General features: G+C 44.1%; 1 protein-coding gene across 2 annotated transcripts in view; it reads right to left on the reverse strand.

The window, feature by feature from the left end:
• Window positions 1–467: 467 nt before the first annotated feature.
• The window catches only part of LOC137432754 (carnitine O-acetyltransferase), a 73,124-nt gene continuing 49,850 nt past the window's right edge, over window positions 468–23,741 (reverse strand). For both annotated transcript variants that reach the window (XM_068124920.2, XM_068124922.2), the window contains exons 6-14: window positions 19,119–19,293; window positions 15,874–16,055; window positions 10,205–10,305; window positions 9,991–10,110; window positions 6,775–6,897; window positions 5,167–5,302; window positions 4,924–4,986; window positions 4,655–4,792; window positions 468–4,280 (exon numbers count right to left, since the gene is read on the reverse strand). In XM_068124920.2, the coding sequence (XP_067981021.1) occupies window positions 4,080–4,280; window positions 4,655–4,792; window positions 4,924–4,986; window positions 5,167–5,302; window positions 6,775–6,897; window positions 9,991–10,110; window positions 10,205–10,305; window positions 15,874–16,055; window positions 19,119–19,293 (1,239 nt within the window). In that variant the 3' untranslated portion in view covers window positions 468–4,079. The remainder of the gene's footprint in view (window positions 4,281–4,654; window positions 4,793–4,923; window positions 4,987–5,166; window positions 5,303–6,774; window positions 6,898–9,990; window positions 10,111–10,204; window positions 10,306–15,873; window positions 16,056–19,118; window positions 19,294–23,741) is intronic.

Consider the following 23,741-nt stretch of genomic DNA (forward strand, 5'->3'; position numbering starts at 1 on the left):
GTCAAAAGGTCAAAAGGTCAACTCAAGGTCAAATTTCCAAAATCCATTTTCATCTGAAAAATCAATTTTCATCCCATTGACTTGGAAATTGAACAGCATTTGCACATCGAGTCAATAAATTGGGAAAGCAACGATTTTTGAGGTCAAAGGTCAACTCAAGGTCAAACTTCCAAAATCATCAATTTTCATCCTATTAACCTGAGCTTTGATCAAGATCGTCAATTTTAATCTTGATGAAATGGACAATTTGATGGATCAATTGCAACCTTTTTTTCTGGGGATGGAAGGGGGGGGGGGGGGTGGAATTTTGCAAGTATCGTGCTCTGCATGATGTCTTCTTGTTTATTTATTGTGGGAATTTGGAGGTGTGGCCTTGACGTGACCCTTTCCCACCCCTCTCCCCAACAGCAAATTTGAGTTTCTCACATTTAAAAGTGAAGATGTCTGTAATGAATTTGATAGATGCCTTTCGAGATCAATTATAGGCTTTATTTCACTTGAACTAATGCAGAGTCGATCAAGAACACACGCATACATGCAAATACAATCTTGAGTATATGTCGTTACAATCCGAATACAAATCAAACGTGAGATTATACGTTCGATATAATATTCCACCAAAGAACCCTTCTTGCCCACTAAGACACCATCCAGCTGTGGCTCGCAGCATCCAAAGTCTCCCACTCCACCCATGCAAGCGGGACTTAAATATGCACCAAGCCTAACACAGATGATGTCAAGAGTCCTTCTTCTTCTTCATACTCATCACAATGTCTTTCTCCCTCGGATACCCATCATACAGCCTTTGAATTCAAGAGATTGAAATTCCCCCTCCAACTCAGCTTTGTAATGTCCATTAACAAGGCTCAAGGACTATATTTTTTTCCCGGGTGACGCTTCATCAGATTGAGATTCCGTACAATTTGCCAAATTCAAAGCCAAAGTATTACTAAGCTGCAGGTTCGGCTTCCAATTCATGGTCTGATTCGTGTTCAAAATATAACATTTAATTGCACTTAAATAGTTCCTCAATCATCATATCCTGACATTTGTTGACACACAGACAAAGTGAACCAAATGCTTAACCACACTTTTCACTTTGTGCACATGGGGTAATTAACCCAAGTAATCATTAAATCGATCTGCTGAATTACTGACAACAGAATGAACTTAAAATATATTGCCAACATGGCTCAAGCCCTTCAACATTTTGAAGTGCCAGAAAAGACTCGTGGGAATGCCTAGGCCAAGATCAAACACCTACTATGCAATGGTTTGAGAAGGCAAGTTCCAACTTTGATACAGCTGAAGGTAAGATTGAATATACAATGTTTTAAACATTAATAGCGAAATATTTATTGCTTGTGTGTCATGGTCTTGGAAATGTGACAGTCTGAGAGTAGATATGGATTTTAATTTTTATTCTTAGAGTTTAAGGGTCGTGGAAGAGGTCACACAAATCACACACACAACATATGCAGATAGACAACACAGGACTTGACTTCATACAAGATGCAGTGCATGGTTTAAAGGAAGTTTAACAATCAGGAAATGGCCTGCTGATGCTTTCCTTTTCAGCTTCACTGCCAGCATGCAGTGGTTCAGATGAAGCAAAAGATTCATACTTTCTTGGATCCAATATAATGTATTTTCGAGTTACCTAGTTCCGTCAAGTTGTGTCTGACTTCTGGTGACATTCATGATCAGATTTCTCCAAATATTCCTATACTGCACTGCTTTCCGAAGCTCTGGCAGAGACAGCAAGTTTGCAGTATTTATCCCATCCATCCAGAATATACAGTGCCTATAAAAAGTCTACACCCTCTTTCAAATTTTTCACCTTTTCTTTACTTGTAGCCTTGAATTAAAATGCATTAAATCAGACTTTTCCACCTTTATTTACACATTGTATGCCACAACTTCCAAATGAAAAACAAATTCAACAAATTTCAGAAAATAATTAAAAATACAAAACTAGGACATCTTGGTTGGGTAAGTGTCCACCCCCCCCCCCCCCCCAACCTTATAATAGCAATATTGTAAACTAGCCGAAACCCGTGGAACATCCACGGAAGGGAGGATGTGGTGTATGGATAGAGTGTACCATTATGGATGGCAAAGGGGATTTGCTTGTCCGAGTAAGAGTTAGGAAGAAAGATGAGAATGAAGAGTGCATATATGAACAACGATCGCCGACACCGGCACAAATGCATGCTCTGGATTGTCCACTCAGTGGACGGCTTGCTTTCGCCTTCGCCTGTCCAATCAGCGGACGGCTTGCTTCGCTTTCGCCCAGCAGACGCCAATACGATGGCGTCATAAGATGGCGTCGTATCGGCAGTTAATCGGATGCTTTTGGGTCCCAACGTCGGCTAATTCAGATTTTTCGAGTATGGCTGTACGTGATAAACAAAGAGCGCGGTTCGTAGATCGTAAATCCATTAGTGCCGTGGGCATCGGGTCACAGGGTGCGGCGTAAAAGGGATAACAAAGTCGAGTCCTTACGCTATTATTATATAGATTAACTCAGGTGTAACCAATCACCTTCAAAATTACACACCAAGTCAATTGGCCTCTACCTGTGTTAAACTGTAGTGATTCTGATCATTTCAGAATAAAATCAGCTATTCCTGCAGGTTTCCTCTGCTGGGTAGTGCATTTCACAGCAAAGACTCAAGCATGAGCCCCAATGAGCTTTCAAAAGACCTTCGGGATAAAGTTGTGGAAAGGCACATATCAGGGAATGGGTATAAAAAATATTTCAAAGGCCTTGAATATCCCTTGGAACACAGTCAAGACAATCATTAGGAAGTGGAAGGTGTATGGTACCACCAAGACCCTGCCTAGATCAGTTTGTCCATCCAAACTGGATAACCAAGCAAGGAGGAAACGAATCAGAGAGGCCACCAAGAGGCCAATGGGAACTTTGAAAGAGCTACAGGCCTTTATGGCAAAGACTGGTGACTGTGTGCATGTGACAACAATATCCCAAGAACGCCACAAGTCTAGCCTGTACGGTAAGGTGGCAAGAAGGAAGCCATTGCTCAATAAAGCCCACCTTCAGTCCCATTTGAGGTATTCAAAAAACCCACTCCGGAGATTCTGAAGCCATGTGGCAAAAATGTTGTGCTCTGACGATACCAAGATGGAACTTTTTGGCCGAAATACAAAACGTTACATTTGGCGGAAACCCAACAAAGCACATCACCCAAAGAACGCCATCCGTACTGTGAAGCATGGTGGCACGAGCATCATGTTATGGGGATGTTTCTCATCAGCAGAGGCTAAGGCTTAGATACTTCCATGAAAAACCCCAACAGTGGTTAGAATGTCCGCTATGATTGGGAGGTTGGCGGATCAATTTCAACGCTGGCCGAGTCATACAAAGACTAAAAATGGTACGTGCTGCTTCCTTGTATGACACAAAGCATTTAAAGGATCGAGCCAGGACAAACCCCATAGGTTGGCATCCATGGGGAGGAGGAAATTTCTCCATAATTGCACCAGGGGGTGTAAAGAGAAAAGAAACGTCATAAAGATGGCATCGCCGGTACCCATAATTGGGAGAGTTACCTCCCTTTGCCCAAATGAGCAGCTATTTTTGAAGTCCAGTCTCATGTTATTTGTCTATGTGTGTGTGTGCGTCTACAATTAGTCTTGGAGCTCTTCCACAAGCCTTATACATTGTAAAACAACAATATGGAAAAGTCATCCTTAAAGTTGTAATAATGTGTTCTGACATTTTTGAGTTTTGTCACACTGTAGACAAATGAGAATGTCAAATTGCATATCATAGTCGATGTAAAAGAGGACTTTCAGGGAGAGGGTTTGAAACCAATAACAGCCAAGTACCACAAAGCATAACTTTAATGAGAGCAGTATGATATTAATTAATGATAGCTGAAATGCCACACATTGTAAAGCACCACAAGTACCTGATTGGCATAAAAAATTATTTGCAGTCCACATTGTCTTATCTTATTTTGCACACTCATTCTCATTCACCTTCAAGTGCAAAGCCCAAGGGCCGGGCTTTTAGGAAAAATACTATATCATTCATTATGCCAAGGCTACGAGTGCTATACCTGCATCCCCAACCTCTCCATGTCTATTAGAGACTTCCTCAAGGAGTCAGACAATTGTGAAGCGTCCGTCTCCGTAGCGCTTTGGAAAGCTGACAAGTAGAAATTGATGCTGCTCTTCAGCGAGTTGTAGCAGACACCATAACCGTCAGGCACAACAGCTCCAAAGCAGGTAGCAACCGTGTAATTTGAGGGAACCTAGAATGAGTAAATTGAGAGGAGAATGATATTAGTTTGGGATACAAAATGACGGCACAAAATACATTTGTTATACCGTAGTGTGAAGTTCTTGCCAAGAAGGTTATCGATTTTTCTTTAAAATGTGCCCAGTTATATGAATTGCGACAAATGTTCAGGATAATACCAAAGATGTGCTTCATGAAATTGGAATGCCAGGTCCAAATCTATAACTTCCAAGTCTTTGGCATTGCATGTATAAGCTTCCAAATTACATTTTACAAATGGCTGGCTGTTTAAATATGTGGGTTAAAGAAAACCAACAGCTAGCGACGATGACATCCTTTCAAAGCAAATGGGTTTTTAAAATAACAGGTGACGAGAATAATCCACACCTGACTAGTGGAAAGTCTGAAGCGACTGGCCATGGTGAACGCAGGATCACGAAAGAGTGGATGTTGCTCCAACTTATGTTCCATTGCCTGAAGCTGCAGGCCTAGAAGATGTCTGTCCACACCTTGTCCATGACTCACCTGGTCAGATGAGATGTGGACATTACCTTCTGGATATTACGGAGAGGTTCATCGCAACAGAGCATCAACATAATTGCGCTATTACAATTGAGCAGACCATTGTTCTACTTACACGTACATAGAAGACTCACCCAGTTTGTGTAGTCTATGTGTGCCTGGACGGCTCGTCTCATTAGCTGAACCTTTTCTTCAGACTATGAAGACGCACCAGCAAACAGTACGAGTCAATCATCCGCTTCTACAAATGCTTCAACAGTACTACTACAGTATTACCATCACGGATACAAAGTGGTTCAGCAAAATTTGTCCAATTGTTATTATTGCTGCTTTTCGTTTTTGTGAGCACAATTCAACAATCCCGAAGAGCAACTCACACTGACAGTCGTTGCGTCCATGGCTTTGACAAAGGCAGCGGAGGAAGGTGAGGCAGAGCGGATGGTGTCTGTGCGCCCTTGGTGAAAGAGACGAAGGGAGCCACTCTCATAAGTTGGTGACACCCTCCCATGCAGTCTGGTGGAACAGAATGCTCACGATGCTCACTACTTACGTATAACAACAAATTCTGGAACAGTATTGCAGACGTGGGGCTAAGAGGAGAAGAGGCAAATAAGAGGAGCTCAGATCAAGGGGAATTGAGACTGATAGAGAAATAGAACTGAGAGGGGGCTGTGAGAATCACTCCAGTGATATCAGAATGGGAAGCTGTTAAAGGATGAGGGGAAAGGAGAGACATCTTAGGCTTTTTTTTTGGTATTCAGAATCGAGGCTCATGCAAGAGCTAACACATTTAACATGAAAACATGCAATGAAGGGAGCGGGAGACAAGAGGTGGAGAGAGGGAAGCATACGAGCACAACAACAGAAGAGAACAGTGACGTCGGTAGATCTGTGGAAGGGGAAGGCCTGGGGGAGAAGGGAGGGGTACACGGTATAAAGCAAACTAACACTTCTAGGAATTTCAGGAAAGAAGTTGGGGATTGAAAGAGGTAAATTTGGGGTGTTTTAACAGGGGTAGAAAAGATCAAGATTTTGGATGGGGGAACATAAGAGATGATGGTGAACAGCTGTTTTAAAGAACTGGAGGAAGGAGTGGGATTGAAGGGAGTGAGGGAGTTTGTTCCAGAGGCGGGGAAAAGAGGAATGAAAGAGTGAAGGTGAGTAGAGAGTCTTGATTTTGGCAGTTTAACCAGAAGAGGGTTGCTGGCAGATCTTGTGCATCCTGCAAGAATATTTGGGGGACAGAGCACAGACAGAGCAGGGGGAGCAAGGCCGGAGAGGAGTCAGTAGAAGACAGAAAGGTCCTCAGAATCAGCTTCATCGTGGGAGATTCCAATGATTCTGAATGTTTTGGTTTCAACTGCGTGAAGCCGAGCTAGGTGTGAGGCAGGAGCACCAGCCCACAGGGGAGAGCAGTATTCCATCAAGCTGCGGATGAAAGCTTTGTATGTGGTGAGGAGCTCAGAAGTGCCTAGAATGGACTTCGCACGACGGAGGATGCCCAGTCGGCGACTAGCGTTGGAGGCCAGCTTGGAAATGTGAATTTCCCAGGAAAGATCATGGCAGATAGTGAGACCCAAAACCTTGAGTGACAGAATTTCTTCAAGAGGATTGTTCAGAAAGTAGATGAGAGGGTATAATGTCAATGGAAGGCTAACGTGAATGCACTGGAGAACACAAATGGGCCTGCACTGGCTATATTTGTTTTATCAAAATAGAGAATAAAAGAAAAAAATTAACAGAATGGAGCAGAAGTACGGTAGTGCACTTACCTTTATGAGCTGTCTCGCCTGGGTTCGATTCCACCACAACTATAAACTAAATAAATAAATAAATTATAATGTATTGTGACCACTCGTACCTTGCTTCCATACTTTTTGGCATACCATCCCAACACCCTTTTACATTAAAAATAAATCTTTTTATTACCTGTTAAATATGGCCCGATTAGGCAATGGCACTCAGTGGGTTAAACGGCAACACACCTGTAACTTGCCAGCTGCAGTGCTATCTGAATGAAGGCATCTGGACTCATCTTCATGCCTTTTGGAACATTCTTTCCAAAAGCAGTAAATGGCAAGAATTCCAAATCCACGTCTCTCACGAGGCTACAAACACAGGCAAATGTACCCATCTGCATTAGTACTGTCGTAAACACAATTCAATCAGGTGACGTTAAACAGCATATTTATATTGCTTTATTTAAATAGTGTAATCAAGACATTTCATGGCAATTACCAAGCCGAAGGCTTGGAGTCAGTCACATGACAGCCATATGTTTCAGCGCAGTTGCCACCATATGTAATCTTGCCACCTGCTGTAGTGTTACACAAAATCCTTTGGGAAGAAGCACAGGCTAAAATTAAAGTGGAGAGGGTTAATAATAATGTCAATGGTGGAGATAGCTAGTAATCATAACCTGAGAGCAGGTTTGACAAAGCAACTAACATTACAGGGATGCTTTGTTACCCTGCGCTCGCGAAGCGACAAGCGGGGTTAAGCATTCATTTACGTGCGTGTGCTGTGTGCCGTACGTGTCTGCATTTTAAAAATTCATTTTCTCGGCAACCGTTGGTCCGATCGAAATGAAATTTTCACCATAGGAGCGTCTCCTCCTGTAGAATATTTTAATGATTATTTTGACGTCATAGGTCACGTGGTACAGGCGCCACCTTGGAAAAAGATCGCACCTCTATATCAACAAATATAACTTATCCATCCGATCATTATTAATTTTTTTCAGCAACTGTTGATCTGATGGACACAAAATTTTCACCATAGGAGCGCCTCCTCCTTTAGAATATTTTAATGATAATCATGATGTCATAGGTCATGTGATACAGGCACCATCTTCGAAAAACCGAAATATGTTGCACCTTTATATCTCCAAAACCGCTGCATGGAAAAAATTTAAACGTGGCTCATTGTAAAGAACTCCATATGGGGAATAGGTGTTGTTAACGATGACGTCATTGGTACCATAATTATGACGTCATAATTCGACAGGTACAACGCTTAGTCTGATCAGTTTGAAATGTATTGAGCGTGATCTATGCAACAATTATATTAGAGAATATAAATTTATGATGTCATCGCTCGCGTGGTCTGGCAGCCATATTGGATCAAATTTTTTTAATGTTCAAAAACAGAGGAGTTGGCTCGCAACAAGTTGACTGCGCAGGGTAAGTATTCTATGAATACCATCTAGTTATGTCTGTAACGAAATTAATGAAAGTCAGACTGCGGGAGGGAGGGTTGGAGAGTGGGAGGTGGGATTTGGAGATGGGAGGAGCCATCAACATATCCTTCATTGTATACAACTACTACTACGACGACTATTAGTATCTGTCCATGGAGACGACGATGATGCCAATCATTATCATGTGTCAGGGAAAATGAGGTGCAGCTAGTTAGTTAACGCTGTTGAGCCCTGATGTAGCTGAAGAGGTCAACCCTTGAAAGACAATCGACGGCAAACCTCACATTCCCAACCTGGTTATAAAGTGCTGGAGTTGCTGCGGCAGTGGTGCCTGGCCTCCTCCCACTCTTTGTATTGACTAAAGTGTTCTACTCCAAAACTAGAGTCCCTGCTTTTACAAGCAGCACATCAGGTACGGCGATCTTGGGTCATCTGCCCGCATAAGCTGGTGGAGATCTTGCACTTTATAAAATGGTTGTTGACGATATCCTTGTATTTCTTGTACTGGCCTTCTGCTTTCCTCTGTCCATCACACAGACAGCTCACCTTTGTCCATCACACAGGGCTCCGATTGGCTGCCAGAGATGTCGACACTAGTGGTCGCATTTTCATTCGAGGCAGTAGGCTACATTTAAACTTGGAACTTTTGACTCGCTTCATGAATTTCAATGATTAATTTTTATTTTTGTTATTTTTTTTAGGCAATTAGAAACTGAATATTGACTTTGCGCTAAAGTGAATCTGCGCAAAGTGGGGTCGTGCAATGCGGGATACCACAGCTGGGTATGAGTGAGGGTGTGCGTGATGATCGCATGTTGTGCATGATGACCTCTCCTAATTTAGCCTGACGACGGAGCTGTTTTCCGCAGTGTGGCCAGCCGCTACCATGCACAGATAGCTACTTGGAGCCAGAGGAGAGATCTGGGTGTCAGTGTGGGGACCAGTGCACTAGGAATCACTATAAAAAGTGCGGTCATGCCAGAGGACAAAGGTGCTACCCCAGTGAACACCCCAACACCCTGATGTATACTACCAGGAGAATCTCAAGCTTCTCAAATAGAGCTCTGCCATGCCACTCACTTAACCTCCAAGTGCTGCTCAAGAAGAAAGTGGTTGGTTTTGTAAGATGATTGGGCTTGTGCTTCTGACATCCTCCGCTTGTAGATGTGCTCTTCTCTGTTACAAGAGAACTAGGCCTCAAAGCTTAGGATACTGTTTCTCTTCATTTTTTAAAAAGACTGCATTGATGAGCACAAAGTGACTTTTTGGGGGGAGAAGGTTGGGGGTGGAGGGGGAGGCTGTAATTATATAATGTGTATGTGTATTAAACAAAATACAGCCAAGGCTGCTTGGTTACAGCAACACAAAAAGGCCTCTACAAGGCCCATGGTAAAGTATCATAACCTCCTCAAGAAAGGATTGAGGAAAATACAATAGCAAGAATGATGCTATGCAATGGCAATACGTGTAATGTACTGAATACCAGCAAGGGCAGAGGCTAATGCGAGGCCTATACAGAGTAGGCTGCAACATGGCAACTTTAAGCAAGCAGAAACACAGGTGGGATCTCTGTAGTCGGGTCCTTCAAACCTCATATTTTGATTGGACAGTTGTCTTGGGAGGGGTGTGGTTGTTTGCTCGGTCTTTATCGAATGTACATTTCATTCACACAGGAAAATTCAAATTTGACAGTAATTATGGACAGATGACTATGCTGAATAGCAAAACGAACGAGGTGAGGCCATACAAACAAATACAATGCCACATGACGGCCATTGAGTCGCCATTGGAGGCATTAAATGAATGAATGAATGATTGTGGTAGTGCCCCACGCAGCACACTCAACAATTGCTGTCAGGTGATTTGTCCACTTCATGCAATAACCAAAAAAAAAAGAACGAATGTAATAAATTGGCAAAATTGATAACTCGGGATCGGTATGCTAAAGAAAAATGTGGCTCGGAAGACATTCTATTCGGAACTAACTGTCGATATAGCTTACCTGTCCAAGTTCTGCTTGGCTACCTCAATGCAATGTGCCAGCTTCAAAGAGACATTGAACTTGAGTGGTCGGGGATCAACTAGATCTATCGCTCTGTCTGCCATAAACTTCTGCTCATCACTGCGGACAGAAAAAAAAACATTAACAAAACCATGTAACGCTCAAAATAGTCTGTGTGGCCTACATCAGTATTCTCTCTCTCTGGTATACTCACGTGTACTGAGAAATGTGGTCACAAAGTCTGGCCACAACTAGAGCTTCACAGCACGTGTGTTCAGAAAGGCAGCCGCTCTGACCAGCCTCGCCTATAATGAACTACATGGGTGAACAAAGTGACATCATCATCACAGTTCAAAACAAGCCTAGTGAACTCAATTATCCTCTGATATCCCCCACTGTCTTGGGCCCAGTCTAACTCCAAAGTGGTTTCTAGGTTTTAATGCCACTTTCAAATTTATTTTCTGTCTGAGCAAAGTCCTTTCTTGACAAATGTAAATTCAAAATAGCAAATAAGGGATTAATCGACCGCATTATGGAGTATTTTCTCTACAGTCGGCTGATGCTACTACCGTAAAATGGGGTGAATAGGGACACAAACTGAAAAAAAGTTTGGAAACTTTTTCCGTTGAAAATTGATAACCATACTGATTTGTTGATATTTGGGTTGAAAGTGTTCTCTTGTTTTTTTTAAAAGCAACTTATAGTCCCTATTAACCCCATATATGGGTTAAATAGGAATAAATAGGATTTTTATGGCTGTCCCTATTCACCCCGTTTTACGGGATAGTCACTAATACAAAAAAATAATAATCAAGAAACAATCCTGAGTTTCCAACCTTATTGCTAAATTGATAGCTCAGATGGATGCACATAATATGCACCCATAATATAAACCACGGTGCCAATGAAAAAAAAATATGGGATCAAAAGTTTCTCCAAACTGTCCCTATTTCTTGATTATTATTTTTGTAGAAGGAAGTAGAGGACGGGGAAGACCGAGAAAGACTTGGCTAAAGATGGTGGAAGGAGAAATGCGGGCAAGGGGGTTAACAAGGAGAGATGCAGAAAATAGGGCAAAATGGAGAAGATTGTCATGGGGACCGCAAGGCCAACCCCCGCTCTAGCAGGGAAAATGGCCTCAAAATGCATGTTGTGTTGTTGTTGTAGATAGACAGACAGACAGACGACGGACACTGGGTGTCGACAAAAACTCAGCTGGACATAGTCCAGTTGAGTTAAATATCATTTTTGCCAAGTATGGTCATAATCTCTTCAATGGTTTCAGAGAAGAAGTTGCAAGTGTTTACGGACGGACGGACGACGCGCCATTGCATAAGCTCCCCGGAACTTTGTTCCAGGTGAGCTAAAAATTATTTTCAAAAGGAACACGCCTTTTGACCTTTGACCCATTGAACCCAAAATTGAATAATGTCTTCTTTATATTGCAGTCTATACTTGTGGCAAATTTAGTTGAAATCCCTTCAGTGGTTCACAGGTTATGGTGGTAAATGTCGTGTGACTACCCTTGGTGAATACCGTCGGGCAGCACGGAAGGCCAAGCAAGCTTTTACTCTGAAGCGTTCAGTTCAAATGCGGGCTTTATATATATATACACGGAGGAAGAAAGGGAAGGAGAGGGAGAAGGGTCTTACCTGTTCACCAGCATCTCTTATCTTATCTTCCCCCATCCAAAATCTTGATCTTTTCTACCCCCGTTAATTCACCCCAGATCCACTTTTTTGAAATACCGTCTTCTTTCCTGGAAGTCCGAGCAATGTCCATGTGTTTTTTACCTCACTCACCCCCCCACCCCCCCCCCCCCCTTCCCAAGCCTCCTCCAACCAAGCCATCTCACTCCCACAGATCTCCCGATGTCCCTGCTCTCTATCTTGTCTCCCGCTCCCTTTATCATATGTTTTATATTGTTATGTCGATGGGGTAGCAATATGTAGAGCCAGATAGATCTGTGTAGGTAACGTGCTTCATCTGTCGCGGGAAGGAATCTACCTTGGAATAAGTTTAATGTGTAGGCGTTTTGTCGGTTAAGAGTATACCTGTGAGCATACCAGGATGTTCGAGTGATAAGTAACGTAGGGATTAAAGAGTAGCGCCCCTGTGTGTCGCACCTGGTAGCTAAACCTTTGTCCGTTATGGCAATGCACACCAACATAGACACCATAGATAGGTCCCTAGCACAACACTAAATAAATCCCTTCCCTGACATGACTGTGAAAGACGAACAGGCAAGGAAACCAGGCTGGGGCACCGCCGATGATGGCGGCCGCCAATTATACCTCCGACAGGCCTAGCCACATCGAGTGCCACGTGCTATGACCATGGAACAGGGAACGGGTGAAGGGGCAGCGCGGTAGGCACGGACCTCCAGCCGGCGAGTCGGTGGAGGGCACTGATTGGGTGGCGCGCCGAGGCTGACGTCACGACCGCGGGAAGGTTATTTAAGGGCGCACCGAAGGACATTTTCTGTCTTGCAGCTCTTGCGGCTCTTGCAGTTCGTGCTCTTGTTTGCGCAGCTAGCCCTTTTTGGACATCCGGCGCTTCGTCTTGCGCAGCCCGAGTTGAGTTGAGTCATAGCCCAAGTGGAGTTCGCTTGCTTCTTGCACGTTTGCTTCGGGACGTGGCAGGCCGATCGTGTGTGAAGATCGACCTCGCTTGGAGCCGCTAACCTGCATTGGACGCGCGGTGCTTTTCCTGCTGTGGGACCTCGTGGTGCTTGGAGCGGTGCTTGTGCTTGGAGCGGTGCTCGGTGCTGTGGTGCTGGAGCGAGGGACCTCATGGGTGCATCGGGGCCAAATGGAGCCATGTTGGACAGCAGCCAAAGACAAGACGACAGGACAGATAAGGCCAATCCCCATTATATTTTACACGATGAACGTGTTCTTTTATTAATTCTCCCCTCGTCTCGTTTCTGGAGTCTGGTGTGTGGGATCCCAATATAGAATTTAGTTTATTTCATTGCCGTCGCGTTTCATTGTTATCGGGTCCGTGAATAAATCTTTCTTTTTGTACATTTTAATTCGGTGTCGCGTGCATTAATTTCCCTGCAGCTGCCGTCGTTTCACCAAGGTAAGTGCTTTTACCGCAGCCTTCAATTTTCCTTCTTCCTCCCGCGTTTGATAGTCAAATCCATGTTCGGGCGTCGCCTCCATTAAATCCGTTTCGGCCTATCCACGGTCTCTGGTGTTAACCGGAGTCGCACGACAATATTTTATGTGTCAGTTTGTCTTTTTGTGATCAATGTTAGCTCTTACACAAGCCTCGATCTTGTATACAAAAAAACAAAATAATAATAATCCATAACAGATGGACAGACACCCCAAAATCATAATGACTGCGGCCTTCACCTGCAGAGGCATCAAAAGGTACCACCCAAAATTGCTTAAGTGTCAGACGGCCTGAAAACTTGAAGAGCATGTGCAGCAATGTCAGCCTCCTCTTTGGAAAGAAATCAATACGCATACGAGTTTCTGGTTCGCTGACTGTCTCTGGTTAAGAAAAGCCTTTTTAAAGAAATATAAATAATGCAAACATTGAAAAGTAAGGTAAACCTATATATTTGAGCTCCAAAATCAAATTACATGGTCATATAAAGCATGTAGTCAAGATAATGCACATGTAGCTTGGTTCCAAGACCAAAATGCAACAAATTCTGCCGGTTCTTTTCAAGTGGATTCCCTCCGAAAGTTGAGTTAGAGGTGAATATTTGGAGGACCGAATGAGGCAAAACAATTATCTTCATTGGCGATTCAAACATTCCCTCTATTGATGCATTTTGCTGACAAATGAATATGCACAAAACTTTGAATTGGTACCAAATTGGTTTAAAGACTGCAGTATATGAAAATATTGTATTTGTCATCGTAAGCTCCATCAATTATGTCACAGCTAATGAATATTGAACCAGACTCAGTGGAGTAATGGTTACAGCGTCCGCTGTGAGTTTGGGAGGGCCGTGGTTCGAACCCCGGCAGAGTCATACCAACGACTTATTGAGCACACAATGGAGGCTCAAGGTAGCACAACATAACAAAACGAGCGCACATCAGGACGCTTGGTGTTCTGGAAGACCCTTCATTTGTGGCATACTGAACATAGTATCTCCTGCTCTTATCGCCAGCTGACCGTCTGCTGTATTAGCCACCCCCACCTCACTATATTTTCTTTTAAAACTCTCACCTTTTTGTTTTGTTGCTGCGCTTACCCATTTCCACCCCTCACCCTACACTTCCCATACATATATAGAGGGTTCGTGTATATGCTGTGCTGGTTTTGGCTTCCATAGGACTCGTCATATGTTACCTGTCCTGTGTTTCTTTTCTTTTTTATTAACATGAAGTACTGTTTAAAATTCGACAAATTAATATAATTATTAATTAATTAATTTAATTCAAATTAATTTAATTAATTAATTAATTATTAAGTTATTACTTATTAATTATTAATTAATTAATTGATCAATTAATTAAATAGGACACTTGCGATCACGTTGACAAAGTTGTAAGGCTCTTTGTAAATAATCCCCAGCATTTGGAATACCCAAATATTTTCCACTTTTGAAGGAATCAGATACTTTGTGTCACTTTTAGTAACTAGCAAAGCATCCGTTCTTACAGATGGGTTAATACCGCCACTTCTCTGACATCTATGACGTATTTTATTACGAGTTGTAATATCTCTGGTGTATTATTATGACGGCTTTTTGGCAAATCGATCTCACAATGTTCACCATGCTCAGCATCTCTGCTTTGTTACGTTCTCTTTTAAGGTTAATACAGCACATGCTTGGAGTTTGGGGGTAGGAATATTTATTACCACGTAAATGTTTCCCGTCACCCCCTGAGTGCAACCACCAGCTTTCAACTCATTTTATCCAGTGGGTCCATGAGTGCATAGAAGTATAACAAACATAAATCCACTCTCTCCCATGCCCCCCAGCCCCTCCTCATACTTCCCTCCCACTCCCTCCTCACCCCTCCCCCCCCCTCCCCACCCAGCCCTCTCCCTTCCACACATCGACCGATGTCCCTGCTCTCTGGTGTTGTTGACTTCCCTATCTCTTCCCCTCGTCTCCCACTCTTTTTATTACATGTTTTATATGTTTTCTGTTTATATCTTTATGTTTTATGTGTTGCTCTTACACGAGCCTAGACATTGTATCCAAAAAATTTTTTGGGAGATTTTTATAAAAAATAAAAAATACATTTTTTAATAAAAAAAAAATTGGGGGGATTTAATTGGATTTTTATTAATTGCGATGAAATTAATGATGGGTATTATTAAATGCTATCATTTATTTTGTATTACATTTTTGAATTTTTATATAATGATATTATTGGAGTTATCACATTGTTCCCTCATAAGTTAGGCAACCTCAGAAAAGGACTTGAGCAACTTGATATGCTCAAGGAGAGACAGCAAAATTATTTTGTATCTTTCTCTTCCAGGATTATACAGTTTACACCAATTGATTTTCTAAGTTATATTGAAAGGCATATTGTGAATTTCCATTAATAATAATGCTGCTTAATAATTTTTGAATATCAGGTTGTAGGGGGAATGGGAATGAACCTGTGAGATCACTCGTCATGAAATTGGAGCGAACAATTGTGCTTCGATTGAAACCTTGCATTGGATGTTATCTAATGAAATTGCCTTCTTATTCTGTAAACACCTTATTGTCTTGTACTTCAATTGATGTCTTAAACAGTATAATATCCAAACTACCTTCTTCTTTCTCAAAAAGGTGGGGAAAGAGTTGGTCGATATTGCTACGTGAAACCAACGAGGTGTTCCTTCGATGGTTTGGAGATGTTGGAAGGCTCAACACAACTTAGTGCACATATGCAATAACATTCCCACACTCACCTGCAGGTTTTTGTCGAACCAGCGATTACAGCTGAATTGCTTGCTTCCACAACCATGCAGCATGTGCTCGCCTGCCGTAGAGTACCAGTCGTCTACACCAGGCGCATTGTGCAGACGTCGGTCCAAACACACCATGAAGATTCCCTGCTGGATTGCCTCCAAAGAAGCTCGATTTACTTCATCTATGAGCAAAAGACAACACATCGACTTTTCTTAGATCCAAGACAGATTTGGCACGTGAAAACAACACTTTTTTCTACGTCCGACATGGCACATGTCAAACACTATAATAGTGAATTATGCAGATGATACATGAGTCATTGGATGGTGTGTAACTACCACCTACTGAAAAGTTGTTACATTTCTGCAAGAACCTGGTGATTAGATCACTTCATTCGTATGGCGTCATGCATTTAAAGAGCCATTTTCAGAGCATGTGATCCATTAACAAACTAGATGGCACTCGGTAGAGCGCATACCTCCGCTAGGCTGAACAGTTTGCAAGTTGTATCTCACTTGTGGGCCGTATCTGGATCCGGAACTTAATCAAAATCTAATCTGCTTGTTTTTGTCACTTCCCCAACTCATCCACCAAGTTTTGTCATAAGCCATCGAAAACATTTTGCAATATCGTGTTATATATCGTTTTTGGCCCTATATCTCAACAATGAGGAATCACTTTTAAAATTCTCGTATCTGGATCCAGATCTTCACCAAACTCTAATCAATTTGTCCTTGTCACACACCCAAATTGTCCACCAAGTTTCGTCCGAATCCATCCATAACATTTTGAGATATCCTGCTCATGCACAGACAAATAAAAAGACTGACAAGGGTGACAACATCATCCGTGTCCACCTTCAGTGGAAGAGGTAATAATTTTGATACATCATACCAATGCCAAACCATCAGGCAAAAGGGTTATGATTCTATATAAAAATATATCTGTGCCAACAAGTAGTGTGAGTGTATGTATATATATATATATATATATATATATAGATATATATATATATATATATTTATATATATATATATATATATATATATATATATATATATATATATATATATATATATATATATATAGAGTAAGAGGGTAATATGCGACTGTTCCTTTTCAATGTCCCTCGCGCAAGAATGTATAAACTGCGTCTGCTCATAATGACTGTACCCACACAAGATAACAAAATGTCGAGACTCAATTCTTTTATTCTCAAGGCTCTGACGTCATCCGACGATCCACCACGTGTGTTCCCCTATCAGCGAGTCCCATCTCATCACTCTACAATACCGGACCAATCGTTGCTCTTCGGGGCGTGGCCTCACGGACCTGCCTGCTTGATGTTGCGATGTGGCAGGTGGCGGTGCCAGCGTTATTGTTCAATGTTCTGTTCTGGTTACTTTTATTTAATGTTTATTTTAGGTGTGGAGTGCATGTTGGGTGTGGTGTGTGTCATAAGGAGCAATGGGAAAAAGTACAGAGGCACTTTACATACAGGGGATTAATTACCCTTAATCCCTAACTAATTAACATAACCCCACCCCTCGTCATGGGGACAAAGGTACACTTTTACACGACATCCGGTCTAACGGATTCCCTACTTATGGTACATGGAGGTTCTTCTTCTTCATCGCGACAGTCGGAGCACACTACCTATACAATTCTATCTGGACTACTATATTCCATTGCCTACCCCCCATAAACATAACAATATATCCATATATATATATATATGTACAATGTACAGGAGGGAGACAAGTTTGAAAGTTCATTTTTGAGGTTGGACAGATATGGTTTTCTGTCTCTCCTCAGAGTGGACACACACTTGTTGCAGGCTTTTTGGAATGCACTGACATTGCCATTGGTCAGGTTTGCTTTCCACACTGCCCTACCACAATATTCAGTGTATAATGGGTGGGAAGAATGAATGAATGAATGAATGATCGTTTTGAGGCCATTTTTCCCCACTAGAGCGGGGGTTAGCCTTGCAGGCCCCATGACAATCATGGTTCCCTGTTTGAGGCAATGCTTTTATGGCCGGATGCCCTTCCCGACGCCAACCCTTGGTCGCCTCTTACGATGCGCAGGGATACGGTGTACCTATTCTAAACCGGGGTACGAGCTGGGAAGAATCTGTGCACAATAGAGACCAGGTTTGTGTGGAAGAATTCCCATGCTGAGTTACTTTCAGGGGCAGTAGATAGAGGAGACCAGTTCTGAAGAAGATGGCTGCTTGCAGTCCCTAACAATCTGTCCAAGTGAATTGCCAGACTCACCAGCACTGAGGATGCTCTCTTAGAATAGCCAGAGAGATGTTGACTCTCATAAGCATGATCAGATGAAGCTATTGGAGCAGAGGAAGAACAGGAGGTGGATTACCAAATCCATGTGTCCTTTTTCCAAAATTCAAATATGGTAACCCTAATCACCAGGCAATAACTGAATAGAAGTTCTGGTTTCAGGACAACCTCTAAATATACAATTTAATATACTGTATTATATAAACTTTTATTTAATTTACAAGTGTCATTAACATAAAATTAACATAATTAACATAAAAGCCTGGTGTTGGCTTAGCGGTTAGGGTGCTGGCTTGGGATCCTAGAATCCTGGGTTAGAATCCCGGTCGATTGCTGAATTAACGCCAGGGGGGTTGACTCAGCCTGTCATCCTTCCGAGGTCAGCAAATTGAGTACCAGCTTGCTGGGATGAATGATCCCGGTGTGACCCAGATTTAGAATAGGTACGCCGTATCCCTGCGCATCGAAAGAGGCGACCAAGAGTTGGTGTCAGGAAGGGCATCCGGCCATAAAAACATTGCCTCAAACAGGGAACCATGATTGTCATGGGACCCACAAGGCTAACCCCCGATCTAGCGGGGAAAATGGCCTTAAAAAAAAACGATCATTCATTCATATTCATTAACATAAAAAGTCACACTTTCAACTTGAAGTATTGCACATAGAAACGTTTGGATGTGGAAAGGAAGAGCCAAATGCATTTTCCTAAGAATGGGACTCACCAGAAATATGTCTGACAGCATACCAAAATCAACTGTTTTCAAACAGAGATAAAATAGTTATTTTTACTTGCGTGAAAAGAAAACCGAGTTCCGACATGGATGTAAAGCTTCATATGTTGTTATATACTTCATTAACAAATGATAGAGTTCTCTCTCACTTGTTATTATTTCATTTCAATCATACACTCTACATTGTATATATATTGAACAACAACAAACCTTGCTCGAGCATTTGATGAGCAGCATACCAGCTGTCACGGTGTTCTGCCGTGAGTATACCGACAGGGTCAGCAATTGTATTTCTAGATAAGTTGCAGACACGCTGCAACTGGTTGTAGAGCTCAGGGACAGACAACGGATGACCGTCAGCATGGTACACGTCTACGCTGAAAAACTGCACTGACCCACAGGGTAAAAGTTGAACATAATACACACCACAAGATCAAAAAAATAATGAAACACAATAAGCCGAAGTTGTGTTTTTAAGGCTTTATACGGTTTCCAGGGAAGATCAAGTATAAGCTCAAAAACAAAACTTGCAAAATTTATATCCCATACAATATACTTCCAGTTTATTTATTTTTCAAAATTTTCTGCTGTAATATATTGTTACGGATCTCGGGGGTGGGCTCTCCCCTTATCAAGGGGGGGTTAATCCCCTTGTCCTTTTAGCTGGCCGTCCCGAGTCCTGGGAAGTTATAACGCTCCTTCCGGTCGGTATTAGCTAGGGTCATTGGTCAAGGTAGTCCCAAATACCTACTTACTAACCCGACCGTAAAGCAGGGAAATAACTCCCGCTCGAACCACGGATATGATGGATAATGCCGAGCGGTTAGCAATCCGCGATCCGAGCTATTAACAAAGGCTAAACCCGATTGTAGCGGTTCCTAATCGTGCCACAGGTACTCAATTGAGAGAAAGGACGGATGCGATCGGATTAGAGGAAACCAAGAAAGAACAAGGCAATTTATTACAAATATACAGGAGGAAAGAGGAAACGAAAGGGATGTACAAGAGGAAGAAGAAGAAGAAGAAGCAGGACACAGGGCAGTCTTAAAAACAGTCTTAACTTAGGACCCCAGACAAAGAGACACTCACACGGGGATTGTAGCTGGTAGGATGGAAGGTCCAGGTAGATGGTCCAGGCGATGGGGTCCAGGCTCCGGTCCACTCCAGTCCAGTGCGTGAAACCTGGCAGGCGGCTCCGCGTATCATTCAACGCGAGCGGACCTTACATATAGCGGGGGGACTGGGATGCTTCGTACGTAATAACTGTACGTTCGCACCAAACGCTCTCCCTCTCAAAGTCCTTTCAATGTGCGCGCCTCCAACAAGTCCGTACAAGTTCTTTGCAAATGTGCGTGCCTCCAACACCGCGTAAGTCCTCCGAAAGAAGTCCCTCTGCGCAGTCCTCTCAAAGGGCTTTGCGTTCGCGCTTATATCATGCGAGCCAAGATCACTCCGCGCTTCATAAAGCCACGCCCGTCTGTGATATTCCCTCAGCCCTGGTTGGCTGGTGGGGGCTTACTGGCCACGCCTTTGACGGCTGGTTGACAGGCCACACCTTGTTCCTGGTGTTCCGCCCCCTTTTCCCTCGGGCCTGACCGCATGGTTAATGGCGGCTTGAACGAACGCTAAGGCGGCTGCTGCTGGCAGAGGCGCATAATGGCGTCGCTGGGAGAGAGAGGTTGGCAAAATGGCCAGAATTGGATTGGGGACCTACTCCTTATTTGGTTGATGCAACGCAATTCAACTATTGGAAACACAGCCTTATCTAAAACACATAATAATGAAATAACTAAAGTCCTATGGTGGCCTACGTGTTGCTTGTGGACTAACTAGGGGTGCAACCTTTAACCTTTTAATAATGGGATATTTACAAGTAATTATTTACACAAGTGTAGGTTCTAAAACCACAACAAAATATATATATATATATATATATATATATATATATATATATATATATATTGTGAGAAACCCCCGGTGAAACCACCTTTGTTCTCACCCAAATGAGTGCCCCGCCCACAACGTGACGTAACCTCCTTGGAGCCTCACGCGATTGGGAGGCGATTCGGCACGTGATTGGTGGAGAGTCAGGAGAGCGCGGTCGCCATCTTATGGACGCACACGGCTCGAAGGCTCCGAGTGGGAAATATCATAAAGGGCTTTCCTTGAAGCCTCACGCCAGCCGAGTTGGGCTGGTCGATTACCGTTCTGTACTTTACGAGCGAGTAACTCCAGAAGAGAACGAGTGATTCCCGGCTTCGTGTTGGAGCTACTGGCCGACCGTTCCTGCCGGCCTTGTGCGGTATTCCATCCTGTTATCCTCCGAGTCCCGGAGGTCGTCGATTGGAACCGCGAGAGATATTACCTGCGTCCTGGTTGGGGCTCCTGGTGCCGACCGTTCCTGCAGGCTTTGTGCGGTATTCCATCCTGTTATCCTCCGAGTCCCGGAGGTCGTCGATTGGAACCGCGAGAGATATTACCTGCGTCCTGGTTGGGGCTCCTGGTGCCGACCGTTCCTGCAGGCTTTGTGCAGTATTCCATCCTGTTACCATTTATGGTTTTGTGATCGAGCCAATAAATAATCGTGCCTTACCCCTAGAAGGCCGATTAAAACACAATTGTGTTTATTGCGTCTCTTTGTTTCACTCCGTGGATTACTTGAAGCCCGGACATTTACGTCCGTATTCCGTGCTGGGATACATTCCACAGACGGGATCGCGACAAATGGGTTGCTCGTCCTAGGATCATTCAAGTAAGAGCCATTCGATTGAGACGGGAATTCTGCAGTGGACGACATCTTCTGGCATCTGTTCATCGCCTTCTCACCAGCGGACGCCGTCTTGGAGGAACTTTCTCGCCGTAGGACGCTGTCTTGGGCAGAGAAGTGAATAGCCTCGGATCCCTCCAAACAACCGACAAAGAATAAGCGAATAGCCTCGGATCCCTCCAAACAACCGAAAAAAAAAAAAAAAACGTGAGTATTTGTACGTGGTATTTTTCTCATTGGCAATTTGATGTGCGGGTGATATTGCGTAGTTTGTGTCGTATTTCCCCAACAGAGCGTTGTGTTTGAGCGTTGTGTTTGAGGTTGTGTTTTGTGCCTGGTCGTATGATAACTCGTAGCCAAGCTATGTCGACCAGGGAAGTGAGAGTTCAACCTGATCATGTTGACAGTCACGTGGGTGGCGAGGTGAGCGACGCAAGCAGCCTGGACCCGGTCACTCAACCCGAGATGTTAGGAAGCGATCCCATCATGACTAAATGCATGCGTTCGCCCTTCTGGACCGGGCTGACTCCGGTTCAACAACTTGACATGTATAACAGGGAGAATGACAGGGCAGAGGCAGAGCGTGCGGCAGCAGCAGAGAGAGAGCGTGCAGCAGCAGAGGGAGAGCGTGCGGCAGCAGAGAGAGAGCATGCGGCAGCAGAGAGAGAGCGTGCGGCAGCAGCAGAGGGAGAGCGTGCGGCAGCAGCGAGAGAGCATGCGGCAGCAGAGAGAGAGCGTGCGGCGGCAGCAGAGAGAGAGCATGCGGCAGCAGAAGCTGAACGCGTCAGAGAGCATGAGTTGCGAATGTTGACTGAACGACTGCGGGCAGAGGGGTCTGCTGCAAGAGTCCCGGAAACTGTTCATGTTCGTTTGCCGGACTGGACGGGAGACACGAAGCCAGAAGCGTATCTGGAGATGGCGGAGAAGTTGTTGGCTGCCGGTGGCATTGATGAGAGCTTGTGGGTCGGCCATCTTGTGAGCCATCTATCTGAGAAGGCGAGGGAGGTATATGCGAGGATGGCAACCGAGGACGCAAACAAATACAGGGCATTGAAGGCCGAGATTTTGAATGCCTATGCGGTGTCCGCATGTATTTATAGGAGAAATTTTTTCAGCTGGACTCGTGAGTCCAGTCAAACCTATGAGGAACATTCGCGGGCCTTGTTGGAACAGCTGCAGAGATGGTTCAAGGGGAGCAAGGTGGAGTTACCTCAAGCGGTTGCGGAACTCCTGGTGCGTTACCGTATCGATCAACAGCTTCCGCCTGACTTAGCATTGTTTCTTGTCGACAAAGACACTGTTTCCTTGGCAGACTGCGTCAACCTTATTGATAAACATGTTTTGGCGTGCAAAATGCTGCAAGTCACGCAGCCGCGTCGTACGACGGAGGAGTCTGCGATCAAGACCGCCCCCCGTCTGCCCGGCGGCTGGATCGAGGGGAAGGGTTCTCCGATGACCTCCACTGGTGGCGGTCGCGAGCCGCAGACCAGGGCAGGGCCCTGGTGCGATTTCTGCAAACGCGTGGGGCACGGTGAAAACCGCTGCTTCTCTAATCCCGCCAGTCCGGCCTACCGAGGCAACCCTCCTGTTAAGTCGGAGGGAGATCAGTGGAACTCATCCGCCGGGCCCTCGCACACGACGGTGGCATCGGTGACCGAGGTCACTGCCACCGAGGTTAATTCCATTCATCCACTGCATCAGGATTATTCAGGGACAGCCTTAGTGGGTGGCCCTGATTCGATGCTGAAGTTTGAGGCCAAATACCTTCGGGATACTGGGGCGACACGGTGTGTTCTCCGGGCGGGGGTAGTTCCGGCCTCTCAGATGCGTTATACCGGCGAGTATACCCTCCTTCGGGGCATTGACCGGGTTCTTGGCCGGTATCCCCTTGCCCTCCTCGAGGTCCGGAGTGACATTTTAAAGGGTCCAGTGACCTGTGTGGTAGTACCCTACTACCCGATACCCGGGGTCTCCTTGCTGATTGGCAATGATGCCATGGCCAGGGAGGAGTCATTGACTCTGACCTGTGGGGGGGTCACTAGATCCCAGAGTAAACAGGCGGAGAG

This window comes from Myxine glutinosa, chromosome 8, assembly GCF_964187855.1.
Source record: "Myxine glutinosa chromosome 8, kmMyxGlut1.1, whole genome shotgun sequence".
In the NCBI taxonomy this organism is placed as follows: domain Eukaryota; kingdom Metazoa; phylum Chordata; class Myxini; order Myxiniformes; family Myxinidae; genus Myxine; species Myxine glutinosa.